Source organism: Trachurus japonicus, chromosome 14 (assembly GCF_045865225.1).
Source record: "Trachurus japonicus isolate A0001 chromosome 14, Traja_1.0".
NCBI lineage: Eukaryota > Metazoa > Chordata > Actinopteri > Carangiformes > Carangidae > Trachurus > Trachurus japonicus.
The window spans coordinates 26,669,607-26,684,549 of NC_140920.1; the positions used below are offsets into that span (position 1 = coordinate 26,669,607).

At 41.2% G+C, this 14,943-nt stretch overlaps 1 protein-coding gene and 1 long non-coding RNA gene across 2 annotated transcripts; both read left to right on the plus strand.

Moving 5' to 3' along the window:
* Window positions 1-201: 201 nt before the first annotated feature.
* Window positions 202-3,404, plus strand: LOC146974947 (uncharacterized). The gene is made up of 3 exons (XR_015037641.1): window positions 202-234; window positions 604-669; window positions 1,735-3,404. It is a non-coding gene; the product is annotated as an uncharacterized LOC146974947 (long non-coding RNA).
* Window positions 3,405-4,543: 1,139 nt separating this feature from the next.
* LOC146974948 (LIM domain kinase 1-like) lies at window positions 4,544-14,885 on the plus strand. The gene is made up of 15 exons (XM_085798671.1): window positions 4,544-4,886; window positions 7,167-7,305; window positions 8,071-8,180; window positions 8,659-8,832; window positions 8,949-9,054; window positions 9,173-9,450; window positions 9,529-9,718; window positions 9,851-9,937; window positions 10,215-10,346; window positions 10,438-10,497; window positions 10,598-10,663; window positions 11,562-11,748; window positions 12,035-12,090; window positions 13,022-13,179; window positions 13,606-14,885. Exons 1-15 carry the CDS (start codon window positions 4,843-4,845, stop codon window positions 14,207-14,209), a joined length of 2,391 nt encoding a protein of 796 aa, XP_085654797.1. The 5' UTR covers window positions 4,544-4,842; the 3' UTR covers window positions 14,210-14,885.
* The last annotated feature ends 58 nt before the right edge of the window (window positions 14,886-14,943 follow it).

A 14,943-nucleotide genomic window follows, 5' to 3' on the forward strand; every position in this document is an offset into this window, starting at 1 on the left:
TTACAGTATAAATGCACTTGAAAAGGCTCCACAAATAGCTGTTGTATGCACACCAGGTTTAAAACAAGTATTAAATGATTTTAGTCTGAGTGTCAGCCTTGCATGATAAAATGTTTATCTCAGCACGTTTTCATTAATGTCATTTCTGAGATTAAAAACAGGAAGATTATCTGTTGTTTATGAGTTTCTCTTTCCTGTTGTGTTTTCTAGGTTACACGGGGACTGGGCAAAAATGTAAGACACTTCACTGAGTCTTCTGGCTAAAAGCATGCTCTAATTAGCTCCAGTAACACAAACACTCACAGAGCAATTATTAAGAACAACATACTATTGGGTAGGTCTCTAAAAACAGCTTGATGACATGGATTACGCAGGAAAACAATCACCCATTTCCTCTTGTTTATTAAGGCAACCTTTAACATTAGAAGTTTTTTTAATAATATTACATACATCTTGTAATTATCTGGTCGATCAAACAAATATAAGCAATAAGGATGCCACCGTTGTAATTGAAGGAATTGGTTGTGTTTGCTTTCATAATCTCTAATACTGGGCATCATTCTTTGCAGAATAACTTTCCTCTTTTCTGTCCTGTCCTCACAGCTAAGGCACAGAAAGCAGCCAAATATGCAGCCATGCAGGCCTTACTGGGGGCTGGGGGCTACAGAGGTAAAAATCACTCAATGTATTGTTTTACAGTAAGTTGTATATCTACACTGTCTGGCACTGTGCTGCATTCAGTCTAGGGATGTCACAATTACCTATTTTCACAATTAATCGCAGTATTAAATGCCACAATTAATCGATCATAAAGATTCCTAAATACCGTCACTTTCCAAAAAAGATTATGTCAGAACCGTATCGGCAGATGTGCGCCAAAATAAAGGTAAATGCACAGAAACTGGTTAACACTAGAGTGTCATTTGTAACTAAAAAAAAAAGATTAAAATTAACTTGAACATTTGGTATAGATGACAATTAATGACTTGAATATTTCAAACACTTCCCAATCGTTCAAATTTTAATAGATACTTCAAATATTTTGTATAAATAATTAGTAATGTACATGATTTTACATATTAAAAGTGTTGTGAAATTAATTAATTCATAATAATCATGATAATTGTAATACCTTGATTATTTCTCTGATAATAATTGTACCAAAAAAATCTATAATCGTGACATCCCAAATTCAGGCCCATTTGAAAATTCACACTCAAGTGTCTCTGTATGTTGAAAGCAAAGTTAGATTTATATTTAGTATGCTGTGGTTATTTCTTCTGAAACAGACAGTTACTACTGTACTGTATATATTTTAGAAATGATTACTGTATATTTAGAAGCTTCCTGTTTAAAAGTCACAGTTTTTCTGAGTTTTACAAAGCTGGTTTCCACAGAACTGGGATGTTTTAGACTTGCAACACAGTGTTACAGTCACAAATACAGGAACTATGTCTAGCAAATGAAACACTGTCCATTAAACCTGAGATGGTGTCATTGTGAAGCTGTTATGACTGTAATAGTTGTTAGTGTACATGTAACTTAACTTTTGTTGTGTGAATTTAGCTTATGTTTATTTTTTTCGAAAGCATTACATAACATGTTTTCATGTTCAACTACGGTAACTTAATGTATGTTTTACAGTGTGATTGTTGCTCATACAATCCATATGTATGTACTAGTATGTTTGTATGTGTCAAGAGAAGCCTAATTCTCTCTGTCTCTGGGAATTAGGTGCTGGCTGTCAGGGTAAATACTGTGGCCGAAGGAGGAAGTGAGAGAGCAACGGACAGGAAGTGACCTCATTAAAACAACAGTGGTGCTACTGCATGATACCAGATTGTAAATGTCTAAAATGCTATAGAAGCTAAAGCTTCAACAAATTCCATGTTTCCTTTTCTTTTGCTTAGATTTCTATACAAGGGTCTCTTTCAAAAAGAGCAGTGGTTCTCGGCCTGTTTGGGCTGTGATCCCTTTAAGACGTGGTGATGTCTTTGTTGCAGGCTGCTATGCAGAGTGATGAATTGCATCAAGTTCTTCTTTGGATTAAACCACTGATGTTCAAAGAATTAAAAATACACGTCGTCATTTCACAAGAAGAAGCATGAGTTAAAGTCGGTCTTTGTGGGGAAACACTTGCTATAATCGTAATTTCCTCCCACTGAATCACCTTGTGACTCCCTAGTGATCCCGCCCACCAAGCTGAGAACCACTGAAGTAAAAAATGTCCTATTAATTGTATGACCAAGCAGTGATATAATGCAGATTTTACTTGTTGTTGTTGTTGTGTTGAGCATTGTTTGTGTTCCTGTGCAAGTATCACCACGAATCCTCTGTGTGAAGACCAAGGACTCCCTCAGGGCAGCTCCTTCAGACCTGTCTGCATGCTGACACAAGGTTTTTTTTCTCTCTTCCTTTTCTCCAAGGCCACATTTCTATCCAGTTAGACTGGATTTGCTTTTTGGTCTGCAGAGAGTAATGTTTGTTGCATTAATTTACTGTCAGTGTTTTTTTTTTTTCTTGTTTTCTTGGATACTCATCTGTCCACCAATGTGTACAGAAACAGACAGCTGCTATTTTAGGGAACTGTGAACAAAAGGGGACACTTAGTAGAATTCTTCATGGTTGTGGTTCAAGTGGCCATTATCTGATATCCCTGAAAAGCAGTCTGTGTTAATTTTAACTGTGCTCAGGCTTCAGCAGATTCAACAAATGTGGAGGCCGAAGGTCTCAAGCTGTTAACACTTTTGAAATCTTCCACTTCATTCAAAACAATCAAGGCACAGTTATATAGCTACATAACACTGATTGCTATTAATGTAAAAGTCTGGTTAACATGCATACTTTTCACTCTTTGAATGGTGTATTTGTTATGATATTCAGATGTGGCTTGGATTTGGCTTTTAAGAAAGCATTATGTGAGCTAGTATGATCTGAACACATGATGCATTTAAGTGACATCTGAGTGTTGATTACTGTGTATTTCTTTCTTCTTCTTTTTGGGATTTACCTCCTTTAACACTGTTGGGCAACTGTTCACGTTTACTAGTCGTTTTAAATTATGCTGAGAAAGGGCAGAAAAAGCTAAAATCTTTATTTAGCCTCATTTTACGAATTCAAGGGAATTAATATCATATTGAGTATTTGAGTTATTTTGTGTGTGTTATGTACTACAATGGGAAATATAAGTGCTTTGTTTTCTACATTGTCCTTGAATGTGTGCTGAATCACACTGTAGTCTGTGTTATCATTAGGATTGAAAAAGTGAAGCTCATCTTGCATTTGAGCTTTATCATGTAGTTCAACATGTGTTTTTAACATCTATGTTTTTTATGTGGAGAAAACTGTGCACTACTGTACACTTTCTGACAATGCTCTCTAAAATAAAGAAACGACCTATGACAGCTGTTTCAGGTGACTCTTGTTTTGAAGCTGAATATACTATGCAGGCATACAGTACAATGTGAAGCACAGGAGGGACTATGGCGCAATGCAACAGGAGGAAGCTACGCATTCAGAGGCAAAGTTTTCAGTGTGTTCATCTCTTGTGGTTCTAATAACCACCAGTTAGGTAGTAAAGAGAAAAAAGGAAACAGCCTGGGCGGACTAAAAAGAGCAGCAGCAGACGCACACTGTCTGTATGTAACTCATACTGAAACTATATAAATACTGACCAGTACACTTGGTTTAACGTACTACACACTGCTGCACAACATGCATGCAGTCTGCAGCAGAGATGCCACCACACAGGCAAACTAAACCAAAGAAGATGTACTGCAAAATGGAGCATAAGTGACTGTCACACAACAAGATACACACACAAACACCCACACCAATATATACCGTATATTGTTATCATGGTACACACACCGTTTGCACCACACACACCTGTTTCTGTCTGTCAGTTTATAGACCTGCATAGTGCATTACATAAATTCATTTGCTGACACGGTCTACCACCACCATGTGAATTATAAGACACTAAAAATGTCCTGGCTGGACTAATTATAGAAAATACCATCTGAAATAAAAATGTTTCTCCTATAACCAATGCAAAGTGCTGACTTAGAGGAGCAGAGCTGCAGTCACATAGATATTCTGAGGCCTAAACTTCACATTGTATCAATGGTTCATTTCTTCTGATTGTGAGCTGCTCTCCTTCCTTGTACTTTAAAACCGAGTTCTCCCTCTTTGTTTGTTGTGTGTGTGATGAATAGAGTGCTTTACTGTAGGATCAGGACAGTGCAGTAATTGGGGCATTCATAAAGAGATTATGCCTGTGCTGATGGGAACAGAGCTCGGTTGAAAACACATGGACTCGCTAACACCCTCACAACACTTCTGAGAATAACACAGGGTCGCATTAACTCATATTAACACTCACGTAGGTTCACATTTAAGAGAGTGTAAGTTTAACTCTGCAGCCCTCTGTGGACTTTGTAAACTCTGCAGAAGAGCGTAACTGTATCTTGCGGAGGTCTACATACTGGAGGGAGCAGGAGGGGGATGGTGGGGCAGCACTTCTTTAATGGGATAGGTCTGTTTCTCTGCAGCCAGCAGAGGGAGACTGGCCAGCTGGTGTCAGTGGGTCACAGTGCTTTTTTCTCACACGGCTTCTCTGCACATCAGAGAGGGAACTAATATACACAGGAAGCCTCTGAGGGCATGGAGAGCAAGAAGAGAGAGACGGAGCGGACGAACTTCTGAGACAACGCCTGCAACGGCTCACAGCAGAGCACATGTATGATCCGCTCACAGACACATGCAGCTAATAAGCTCCTTTCTCGACTGGGTGGATTGTTTCTGACTGACAGTTGTCTATCGGAGAACTGAGGAGGCAGAATGTCACGGCGGGACCAGAGGTTTCGGAGAGGAATGAAAGGACGGTAAGAGCCGCTGTTGTCAATTGGTGAGATGTATGTGTGCGTGCATGTGATGGAAAGAAGAAAAGGAGAGAAACTGTGTTCACAGAGTGAGTAAAAGGTGCGAAAGTGGTGAAAAAGTGTAGCTCGACACATCTACGGTACTTCCTCAAACAGAAGTCTGCTGTGGCAAACAGATGATGCGTGAGCGAACTCTGCTTCAGTGGTCTCTCTGCTTTCACATCTGCTATTAGTATATGTACGAGCAGCTGATGCAACCGTTAACAAAACAAAACAACAACAGGCTACGTCATCGCCTTGTCAGGTGTTCCTGAGATTTATATAAAAAACATACATGAAGAAGAAACTGCATATGGCCACGCTTGCACCACATACTGTAACTACTACTGAGACCACAACCCTGTGACACTCTGGATCAGAAACAAATGTTTCCATTAAAAACCACTGTTTTTGTTAAAAGGAAGTCCCACCGGACGACGCAGACAGAGGAGGGAGGAAACCGAGGCAGGAGAATACGTCATTAGACCCTTAACATCTGCCCTGTGTTACTGTCCTGACATCATTTATGTACACACAGGTGCTACTGTATCCGTGGCTCCACTTTTAGCGACACGGGGACAGATGTTTGATCAGAAAGAAAGGGTCGTGAATGGCTAAAGATCTGCACGAGCCAGATGTCAGGATACATTCAGGTGGAAAAGTGGCAGTATGAAAGAGGATAATTGCCCTGGATGCGTGCCTGTGCTGAGTCTGGGGTTTTCTCACTGCCAGATGTTTAAGCGTGATCCCAGATGTGTAGTGGAAAGGTTCCACATCCGTCACCAGCAGCACAATAACAAAGACGGAAGGGTCAAAAATAGTCTTGCAGCTGTCTGATGGGTTTATTACTTAATTATTTCCTCAGTGGCAGAAGAGACGCAGGGCTCCCAGATCTCTAACAGTACTTCCCATAGTTCTCTATATCCCCAGTGTCTATTAGGACTGAGGATTCCTGTGAGGCATGGTATTTACTCTACTGAATATGAGCCACAGTGAAGCTAATAATAACAGCTAATAGCTTTGGTATTTACCAAATAGAAAATCATCTCTCTACGCATTCATGACATAGGCTCATAATCTACAATACAATACATTCTGGCAAGCACAATACACAATCGCCACAATAAAGACTATTCAACACAATTTACTATTTTCTAATGTAATCAAGAGTTTGACTGATCAGGACCGACTGACCATGGTGAAATACTGTCATCAAGTGTCACATGCTTTGAAGGAAAGTTAATTCTTTCTCTTTCTAACTTCACTCGCAACAATAAGCAGCCTTTTCATTCCCTATTGTAAGAGCAGCGTGGCCTTTACAGTGGAGGCTGGGGGAGAGGAAACATGGAGCTGTACTCTGTCCAGGAAGTCACCTCCCATTCTGGCTGTAGTGTTGTGGAGATAAGAAAGCAGGTTTCTATTGTAAACAGGTATTATTCTAAATCCAGCTTTGGATGGGATGCCACTGAACGTTTCTGTTTGCAGATTTTAAATGACTCAGTGCGAACATGCTGCACTTCATTGAAATAACATGTTTGTTGTTGTTTTTTAGGATGATAACTGTTGTAATGTCTTCGTCTTGTTTCGTTCTCTCTTGCAATCTTTGTGTGGGTGTTCATGGGAGGCTAGCATTAAGCTGTGGTGTGTCTGTGAAGACATGTGACTGACCAGTGACCCCAGCACAATTTCTCCTTTTTGCAACAAGCTACATTACTGTAATGTGCCCTCCACCACAGTGACATCAGCAATTTAAGATCTGAAACACTTCATTTAGGACACCACGCCTACTGTAATGGTAGATGCATTTCCTCCAAGCGAGTGCTGGAGAAGTAACAGCAGCTCCATGTCTCAGCCTCCACTTTGTGACTAACAGAGGCATCACACTGTCAGTCAACACCAACAGGGTCAAACAGTTCCAGAGAGGAAAGGGACTGGTGTCAGTCACAAAGTATAGCGTGTGTTAAAAATAGGCTTCAGTCAAGAAACTAATTTATTGTCCATCTGACCTGGACGTGCTCTACCTGATCCTGTGTGAGATGATCTGACAGGTCGACTTTCCTCAAGTCTCATGTGTTCCATCATTGATGAAGCTCACGTTACTTTGCTCAAACACACTCCTGGCATATCTATTGTCATACAGCCTTTACATCTAAACCTACCTTGCCTCATTTCCTCTTTCTGCCATCTCATTGATTTGTTTTCTCCACCCTGCTGTCTGTTCCCCACTTCCCTCTTCTCTTGAAGGTGTAGTGAATGTGGCTGCATCCTGTCTCACTGGTACTATGAAAGGGAGGGACAGCTCTACTGTAAGAAGCACTACTGGGCCCGGTACGGAGAGCACTGCCACGGCTGCAAGGATACCATCACAACCGGCCTCATTATGGTGACATGTTTATCACTTTTTAAATCACTGAAATGCTGTTGTAGAGCCTCATTCCACAGTGATAAAATCAACAAATCCAATGTGTATGATTTTGATTAGACTATCACCCTGAATCTTGAAGGACTTATTGTACAAATGTCACTGTAGACTAAATAAGAAGAGAGACACATTTCTGGACTATTTTTCCCCCTCTGGATTGAGTAATGTTCCAATTAGTCACAACCTCACAGTTAAACACTTAACAAACTGTCCCGAGATACATTCAATTATCTTTACCTTGGCAGATGGTTCTTTCTGTTTTTCTGCAAACTCAAGCCTAAACATTTTGAACTCAGCCTGGAGAACAACGGATTGATAGATTGCTGGTGGACTGGTTTAAAAATAGCTGCTTTATTGATCAGTCAGAACCACCAGTTGTTGGCAGTGGCAATAACACTAACTATATGTACTATGTATGAGGCCATGGTGGTGAAATAATAAATGAAATATCTAAAGTCTTCATGCTACAACAACTATTCATGCAGTCAAAGCCTTCCTGCCTCTTGCCCCCCCCCTAATGTGAAAATAAATGTCTTTTGTCCCTCTTTCAACTCCCAAATCAGAGGATATCCTCTGAAAACATCCTGACAGTTCAAGGCCTTGATGCATGCAAAGAATGCACAGAAAGCATTCTTATATTTGAGAGCTGCATATTGTTAAAACCATTATTATTATTCCCATGGCCTATGCATTGTGTTTTACCAGACTGCCTCTCTGTATAACCAGGTTGCTGGAGATCAGAAGTACCACCCTGAATGCTTCACTTGTATAAGCTGTGATATGTTCATTGGAGATGGAGACACATACACGCTTGTGGAACACACCAAACTCTACTGGTAGGTTTGTGGCAGAAAGGGACGTTTGCTAAATGATTTATGTAACTACATGAAATACTTTAGTTGTAACAAACAGAAATTTAAAAGATTTGGTTCTTAAAGGTCCAGTGTGTAATATTTGTCAAGGTTTATTGGCAAAATCTGAATATACTACCAATTAATATATTTGTACAAGTGTATAATCGCTATAAAATGAAATCTGTTTGGTTTTCATAGCCTTATAATTCTTATAAGGGTCTTGCTTAGAGAGCGTCGCCATCTTGTGCCGCCATGTTTGTACAGAATGGAAAATCCAGCCAACCAGAGAGCTTGTTTCAAGAGTTTCCCATACAATAGAATTATTTAATATTTAATAGATAAATAATAGAATTGGAATGCTAGATGTCACTGTTTTCCCCTCATTTTACACACTGGACCTTTAATTATGCCAAATGTCTGATGTCTCTTGCTCTGTCCCCTCATTTCTTTCTGTCTGCAGTGGTCACTGTTTCTGTCAGGGCGTAGTATCAGCTGTTAAAGCAGCTTCTCCACTCACCAAGAGTCCGCACATGGTGGCGCTGGTGTCCCTGCCTCCTCATGTAGGGGGCAGACGAGGCCTCACCGTGACCACTGAGCTCAGCCCGGACAAGAGTCACCTCGTCACTGTGACAGAGTGAGTCTCTGGATCTAGGACACGAACAAAAATGAATTTAATTAGCAGAAATCTCAAATATCTCCTCCTTCCTCCTCTTTCCCTCCACCCGCTCACTCATTCTCACACTCCCTCAGGTTGAACTCAGCTGTTCTCAGCCAGGACCTGCTGTCCTCCGTCCACATCGGTGATCAAGTGCTGGAGGTCAACGGCATTCCCGTTCGCAGCATAACAACAGAAGAGGTAGGCCTCAAACCACCTCCTGCTTTAGCAATGATATTTTAAGCACAAATAAGAAGTACGTAGACCTACTCGCACGCACAGAAATAAAACGGAAATATCACATGATTCTTCCCTGTAGATCCACCGTGTGATCCAGGACACCAGCAGACCCCTGCAGCTGACCATCGAACACAACCCACAGTCTCCCGATGACCCCCTCCGCTCCAAAAGTCCGCAGGACATCAGCTGTCCTGACCCGTGCGCCCTAAACAATCTCGCTTTAACCCACAAACTCCCGAGTCTAGAGGAAGAGCCAAGTCCTGGGGAGGACACGACGCAGGGAGATGAACCAATCAGGATGAGTCTCTCACCGATTCAGCATCCAGGAACGCCAGGAATGCGATCCAGACACATAATGTATGTGCCAACTGCTGCCCTACTTTGGTTCACTATTCCCCTCCGTCTCTCTGTCTAAATCGTTCTTTCCTTCCCCAGGCGCAGCTGCAGTATAGATAAGTGTCCTCTGTCCCCCGGAGCACTGTCACTTTTATCTCAGAGAAGAGACATGGTTCGCTCAGAGTCCCTCCGAGTGGATCCTGGAGAGCGAACCCACCGCATCTTCAGACCCTCAGACCTCATCCATGGAGAAGTGCTTGGCAAAGGCTGCTTTGGCCAGGCTGTCAAGGTACCGTCATTACTTCATTCAATCACGCTGTCCCTCTCTTTTTGTGCGTGTGAAATTTCCTCAGACAAGTGTATACCTAGTTGTTGGTGCTTTGTGAGACTGATTTTAACCAGGCAACTTATTTCTGTCAAGGTCACGCATCAGGAGACAGGTGAAGTGATGGTGATGAAAGAGCTGATAAGTTTCGATGAAGAGACACAGAATACTTTCTTAAAGGAGGTGAGTGGTCGTTGTAGCAGGAAAGGCCGTATGTGTGAAGATGTACGTCGCAGGGAAACTTCAATTTTTTGATACTAGGAGAATGAAGAACAACAAAAACCACACAAGTCTATAGTCAATCTATTAAATACTAATACTACTTTTGTTTTAAAGCTGATGAGAAAGCTATAGATTTTATTAAGAATGTACCTTAGTACAGTTTTAAACTAATACCATCAAGCCGGTCAACTGACCACTGAGCTATTTTCATGTTGTTATAATGTCATCATTTGCACAGGTGAAGGTGATGCGCTGTCTAGACCATCCCAACGTTCTAAAGTTCATCGGACTGTTTTATAAAGACAAACGAATAAACTTTGTGTCCGAGTACATCCAGGGAGGAACCCTCCGAGAGACCATTATAAAAATGGTAAGTGGAGATAAGTTTTCAACTATTCATCTTTCTGCACGAGCACTGTCAGAGGAAGGACACTATGTCAATCACAATCCTCTTGTTGTAGGACAAGGACTTTCCCTGGAGTACAAGAGTGAGTTACGCCAAAGACATTGCAGCTGGGATGGTGAGTCATTCTGTTAAATATTCATGAAAATAAAAGATTACAATCAAAAAGTAAACTGGCACAAACTTTTCTAATGTTCATAACATTTCTCCTTCAAAAGGCCTACCTGCACTCCATGAATGTTATACACCGAGATCTAAACTCACACAACTGCCTGGTCAGAGAGGTAAACAACACATACACCCTATTACATGCACACATACAGACATACTGTATTTCTATTTCAATATCAATGTGTTGCAGTATTATGTTATGAATCAATAGAAATAGAAATATTTAGGTTCAGATAACTCCATAGTGTATCCAGTTCCATAGTGCATACAGGTAAAATACATGGATATGTTCCAAATCTTTTCTCTGATCTTTTTAATAAATCAAGGACTAATGCACAAAACAGGTTGTCACAGAGCTAAAATGTTAATTTGTAATCAATTAACATGCACAGTACTTTGAATGTTAATGTTTGACTTCTTAAATATTACTGTAAAGTCTAGTCTTTAGAGACAAGACCAGTTTTAGTTTTACTCATCAGATACTGTTTCATCTTTTCAAGATTGCTTCAACAATTCCTTCACTTAATTCAGCATTGTTTCAACAATTTATTCAGCTTCCAGCTTTCAGCATTCACCCGTATTTCCTTCAGGAAATGCATTCTCTAGTTAATGTTGAGGCTGCCAAAGAGGAGGTCAGCACTTCACTTCAAATATCACTCATCTTAAAAAGATCAACTTAATAGCAGACCAACACCTTTCAGCTCGTGACCTTCAGGGTCAACCACCAAGGCCACAAGTCCAATGCAATACAATTGTTCTCTCTTCCTAAGTGTCACTGGGTTTTTAATCTCTTTGACGTTTCCCATTTCCAACCATAGCAGTAAGTTAAGTTCCACCAAATGTTTCTGCTCTGTTTTTACAAGGCTGCAAAGAAGCCATCAGATTTGCAGGAAAAGAAATATGTATTGTGCAACACATTGAACATTTAATCAGAAACAGTCCACCATAACCTCAATGTGCTGCATCATGATCTCACCCATGAAATGTTCCTCTCTATCTCTGCTTGATTAGAACCAGTCAGTGGTGGTGGCAGACTTTGGACTGGCCAGGCTGGTGATGGAGGAGAGGAATCAGAGCAGAACATCTTCTATGGAGCGACCTGCGAAAGGGTCACTGTCAGAGCTCCGCAGGCCTGACCGCAGGAAGCGCTACACTGTTGTAGGAAACCCCTACTGGATGGCCCCGGAGATGATCCATGGTCAGTGTACAGGGCTTCAGCCATACATCTACATGTACATCTACCATCTACCACCATGTTACTTTCTTTTTTTTTTTAACATGAACTGTACACATTCGAGTTTGACTTAGCTGACCTCAACTTTCGTCTTAATACCATAAGTGGCATTCTGTAGTGTGGTAAAAATTATGCAAAGAGGGGAAGAATACTGTGTATCGGACCTTCTACTCTACTAAAGACTATATCTCCTGCTTGGATCAGTAAAGGTTTGCTTCCCATTTACTAAACTTTCCTCTGTACTCTTTAGGAAAAACCTATGATGAGCGGGTTGACGTCTTTTCCTTTGGTATCATGATATGCGAGGTAAGAGCATCTAGGGGAGAGTAAAATATGAGTTTTAATACAGTGGTTCAAAATACTGTATGTGGCACTTACTTAGTTTAAAAGTCCAGTGTGTAAAATGGAGGGAAAACCGTGATATCCAGATTCAGATTCTAGATTGTGGTGAAGATCTAAACCATTTTACAATATGTCTGCTGTTTCCTACTTCTTTTCTTGCGCCTTCTTCTTCGTTCGCTAAACTCGCAAAACGTGCTCTCTGAAACAAGACCCTTGCTATATGTATATAAAAGAATAATCATAAGGCTAACTGTGCGTTCACACCAAAAGCTTCCAAAGCGTCAAAAACGCCGGAAGTCAATTAATTTTCAATGAGAGCCCGGTGACACTGAGCGTCCAAAGCGTCAACAGGCGTTGCCGCGCTTCCAAAGCGTTCAAAGCTTCCAAAGCGTCACCAGATGAGAAGTTGAGCCAGGTTTAACTTTAGGGTAATTAGCTATGACGCGGTTAAGCGGCAACCGGCGGCAGCCTGTCAGAATAGAGATGTCCGTCGGCTGCCTTTTTTTCCTTTTTTTTGTCCTTCGGCTCCCCAATGACCAGCGCGATCGAACTTTGACGCCAGTCACGTGACGAGCGGCCAAAGCGGCTGAAAATATTTGCCGTTTTGGGAGCTGTCTTGTCTGACGCCCACCCTCGAGCGTTTTTGACGCTTTGGAAGCTTTTGGTGTGAACGCACAGTAAGAAAACCAAACGAATTATATATTATAGGCAGCGATTATACACTTATCCAAACATATTCATGGGTAGAATATTCAGATTTTGCCAATAAACCTAGCCAATTATTACACACTGGACCTTTAAGTGTTGTGTAAAAGTCATTTAAACATATTTAACCTCATTCTCAATTTTGAAGCTGAATATGTACAGTACTGTGTCCTCCTCTGCCTCCCTTCAGATAATAGGTAGAGTGAATGCCGACCCAGACTACCTTCCGCGGACAAATGACTTTGGGCTAAATGTAGCTGGCTTCCTGCAGCAGTATTACCCCCCACAGTGCCCCTCGTCCTTCCTGCCGCTCGCTGCTCTCTGCTGTGACATGGATTCTGATAAACGGTATGATTACACAACTGTTAAACTAATACAGTAGGTGTTAGTCTGTCTATTGTGACTCTTTCTGGTGTCATCACTGCTGTACATTTGATGTTGCAAAAAATGCGGGACGGATGAGTATTATGTACATGATATTTGTCTATTTCCTTTACCACAACGGTCAGGAAGTCATAACTTTATTTATAAGTATTAATCACCGCATAACTGTATTATGTGTTAACTGTTGACTACTATATGAGGCCACACACAGCGTTTAGCCTCTATGCATGGCCCAGGTGTTGTTTGCTGCTCAAACAGTGAATGTACCAAGCAGTGAATCATGCAAACAAACATAATGTGGGATGCTCCTAAATTTTTACTTAATGTCCAACTGCAGTGCAGCATGTGAGGCAGTACTGTCTGTCATTACAATAACTCTTTGTCTTGCAGAGCTTCCTTTTCAAAGCTGGAGGAGTGGCTGGAGAACCTGCTGATGCACCTGGACATTGGTCTGCCTTTGCTCTCCGAGTTAGAGCAGCTCCGTAGAGTCTTCTGGCAGAATCACAACCACCAAGTCCCCTCTCACAACCAGGACAACATCCTGAATGCTCACGAAGCAACCCCCTGTACACAGCCACAACAACAGAGCCCCGACCCCAAGCGACGTTCGGACAGTTCAAATAACAACACAGAGCGTAGTCAGCTCCCTCAAAGTCAGGACCAACACAGCACACCTGACGGCCACTCAGACGGACAGCAACAGCAACCTAACAACCACGACACGAGGACTGAGAACAACCTCTCCTGTCTGAACACAGAATGTATGAATGACTCACAACACAAGAGCCAGTGTTGCAGATCAGTAAACACAGACTTGGGCGGGAATGGTTCTGAAACATACGAACATAAAAACCCCTCAGGACAAGCAAAAGTCCAACTTCAGCCCTCACAACCACTGCAGGTCAACAGCTCACTACAAGGAAAATATAGCAGGCTCAGGAGGACATCCAAAGTGCTGTGGGACAGATCTACAGAGGACAGCTCATTTCTCTAATTGTGTGGTTGACAGCAAAGACAGGACGCATAAGGACAAAGATGTTATGAACACACCAGTGCCTTTTCAGACAATTGGGAGAGAACTAAAAGGATCACCTACATGTTGAGGACTAATGCAGAGAAAACCTGTGGATACAGGTTAAACCAATGGATACAGATTTATATGGGATATTTTACATTAGCAGTAGCAAATGCCTAGTGCATTACATTTGCTTCACATGAAGGGTTTCATCTGATACTGGATTAAGCTGATATCAATATTAAATACTATAGTGGCATATTGGCAGGTAAGAAACAAACATTTTGGATACTGTTTCTTTAAATTCCCCCAAATCTGTCAGTGATCTCTGATGGACAGTCTACAACACTGTTTTTGACCGCAAACATATCTTTTGCATTTCTGTAATACAATTTCTCTTTTCTTATAGGCCAACATTTACAGTATGATGATATTTGTACATCTTCCGTAAGCTACAACTGGCTGGCCATTTTATCAGTTTGACTCTAGTCTCAACTTTGTCCACAAGCTGTGAAACATATGGCACTTTAAACTTTAAGCTACATTGCATGTGTCTCTTATTTAAAAGACTGCCTTCTGTATTTTCTCTTTATCAAGTCCAGACCACATCAAACCCACTGAGCTGTGAACATATAAAACTACAACTGTAGTTAACTTAATAAAGGAAATTACAAATTCATGTGGCCAAATTCTGATCACTACCATTAAATAAC

What these genes read in the sequence shown, in the direction of transcription:
- LOC146974948 (XM_085798671.1), top strand. Translation starts at nt 4,843, where the DNA reads ATGTCACGGCGGGACCAGAGGTTTCGGAGAGGAATGAAAGGACG. An exon ending in GCAGCATAACAACAGAAGAG is followed by an intron (nt 9,055 to 9,172) that starts GTAGGCCTCAAA and finishes TCTTCCCTGTAG; the next exon opens with ATCCACCGTGTGATCCAGGA. An exon ending in GAGAGACCATTATAAAAATG is followed by an intron (nt 10,347 to 10,437) that starts GTAAGTGGAGAT and finishes CTCTTGTTGTAG; the next exon opens with GACAAGGACTTTCCCTGGAG.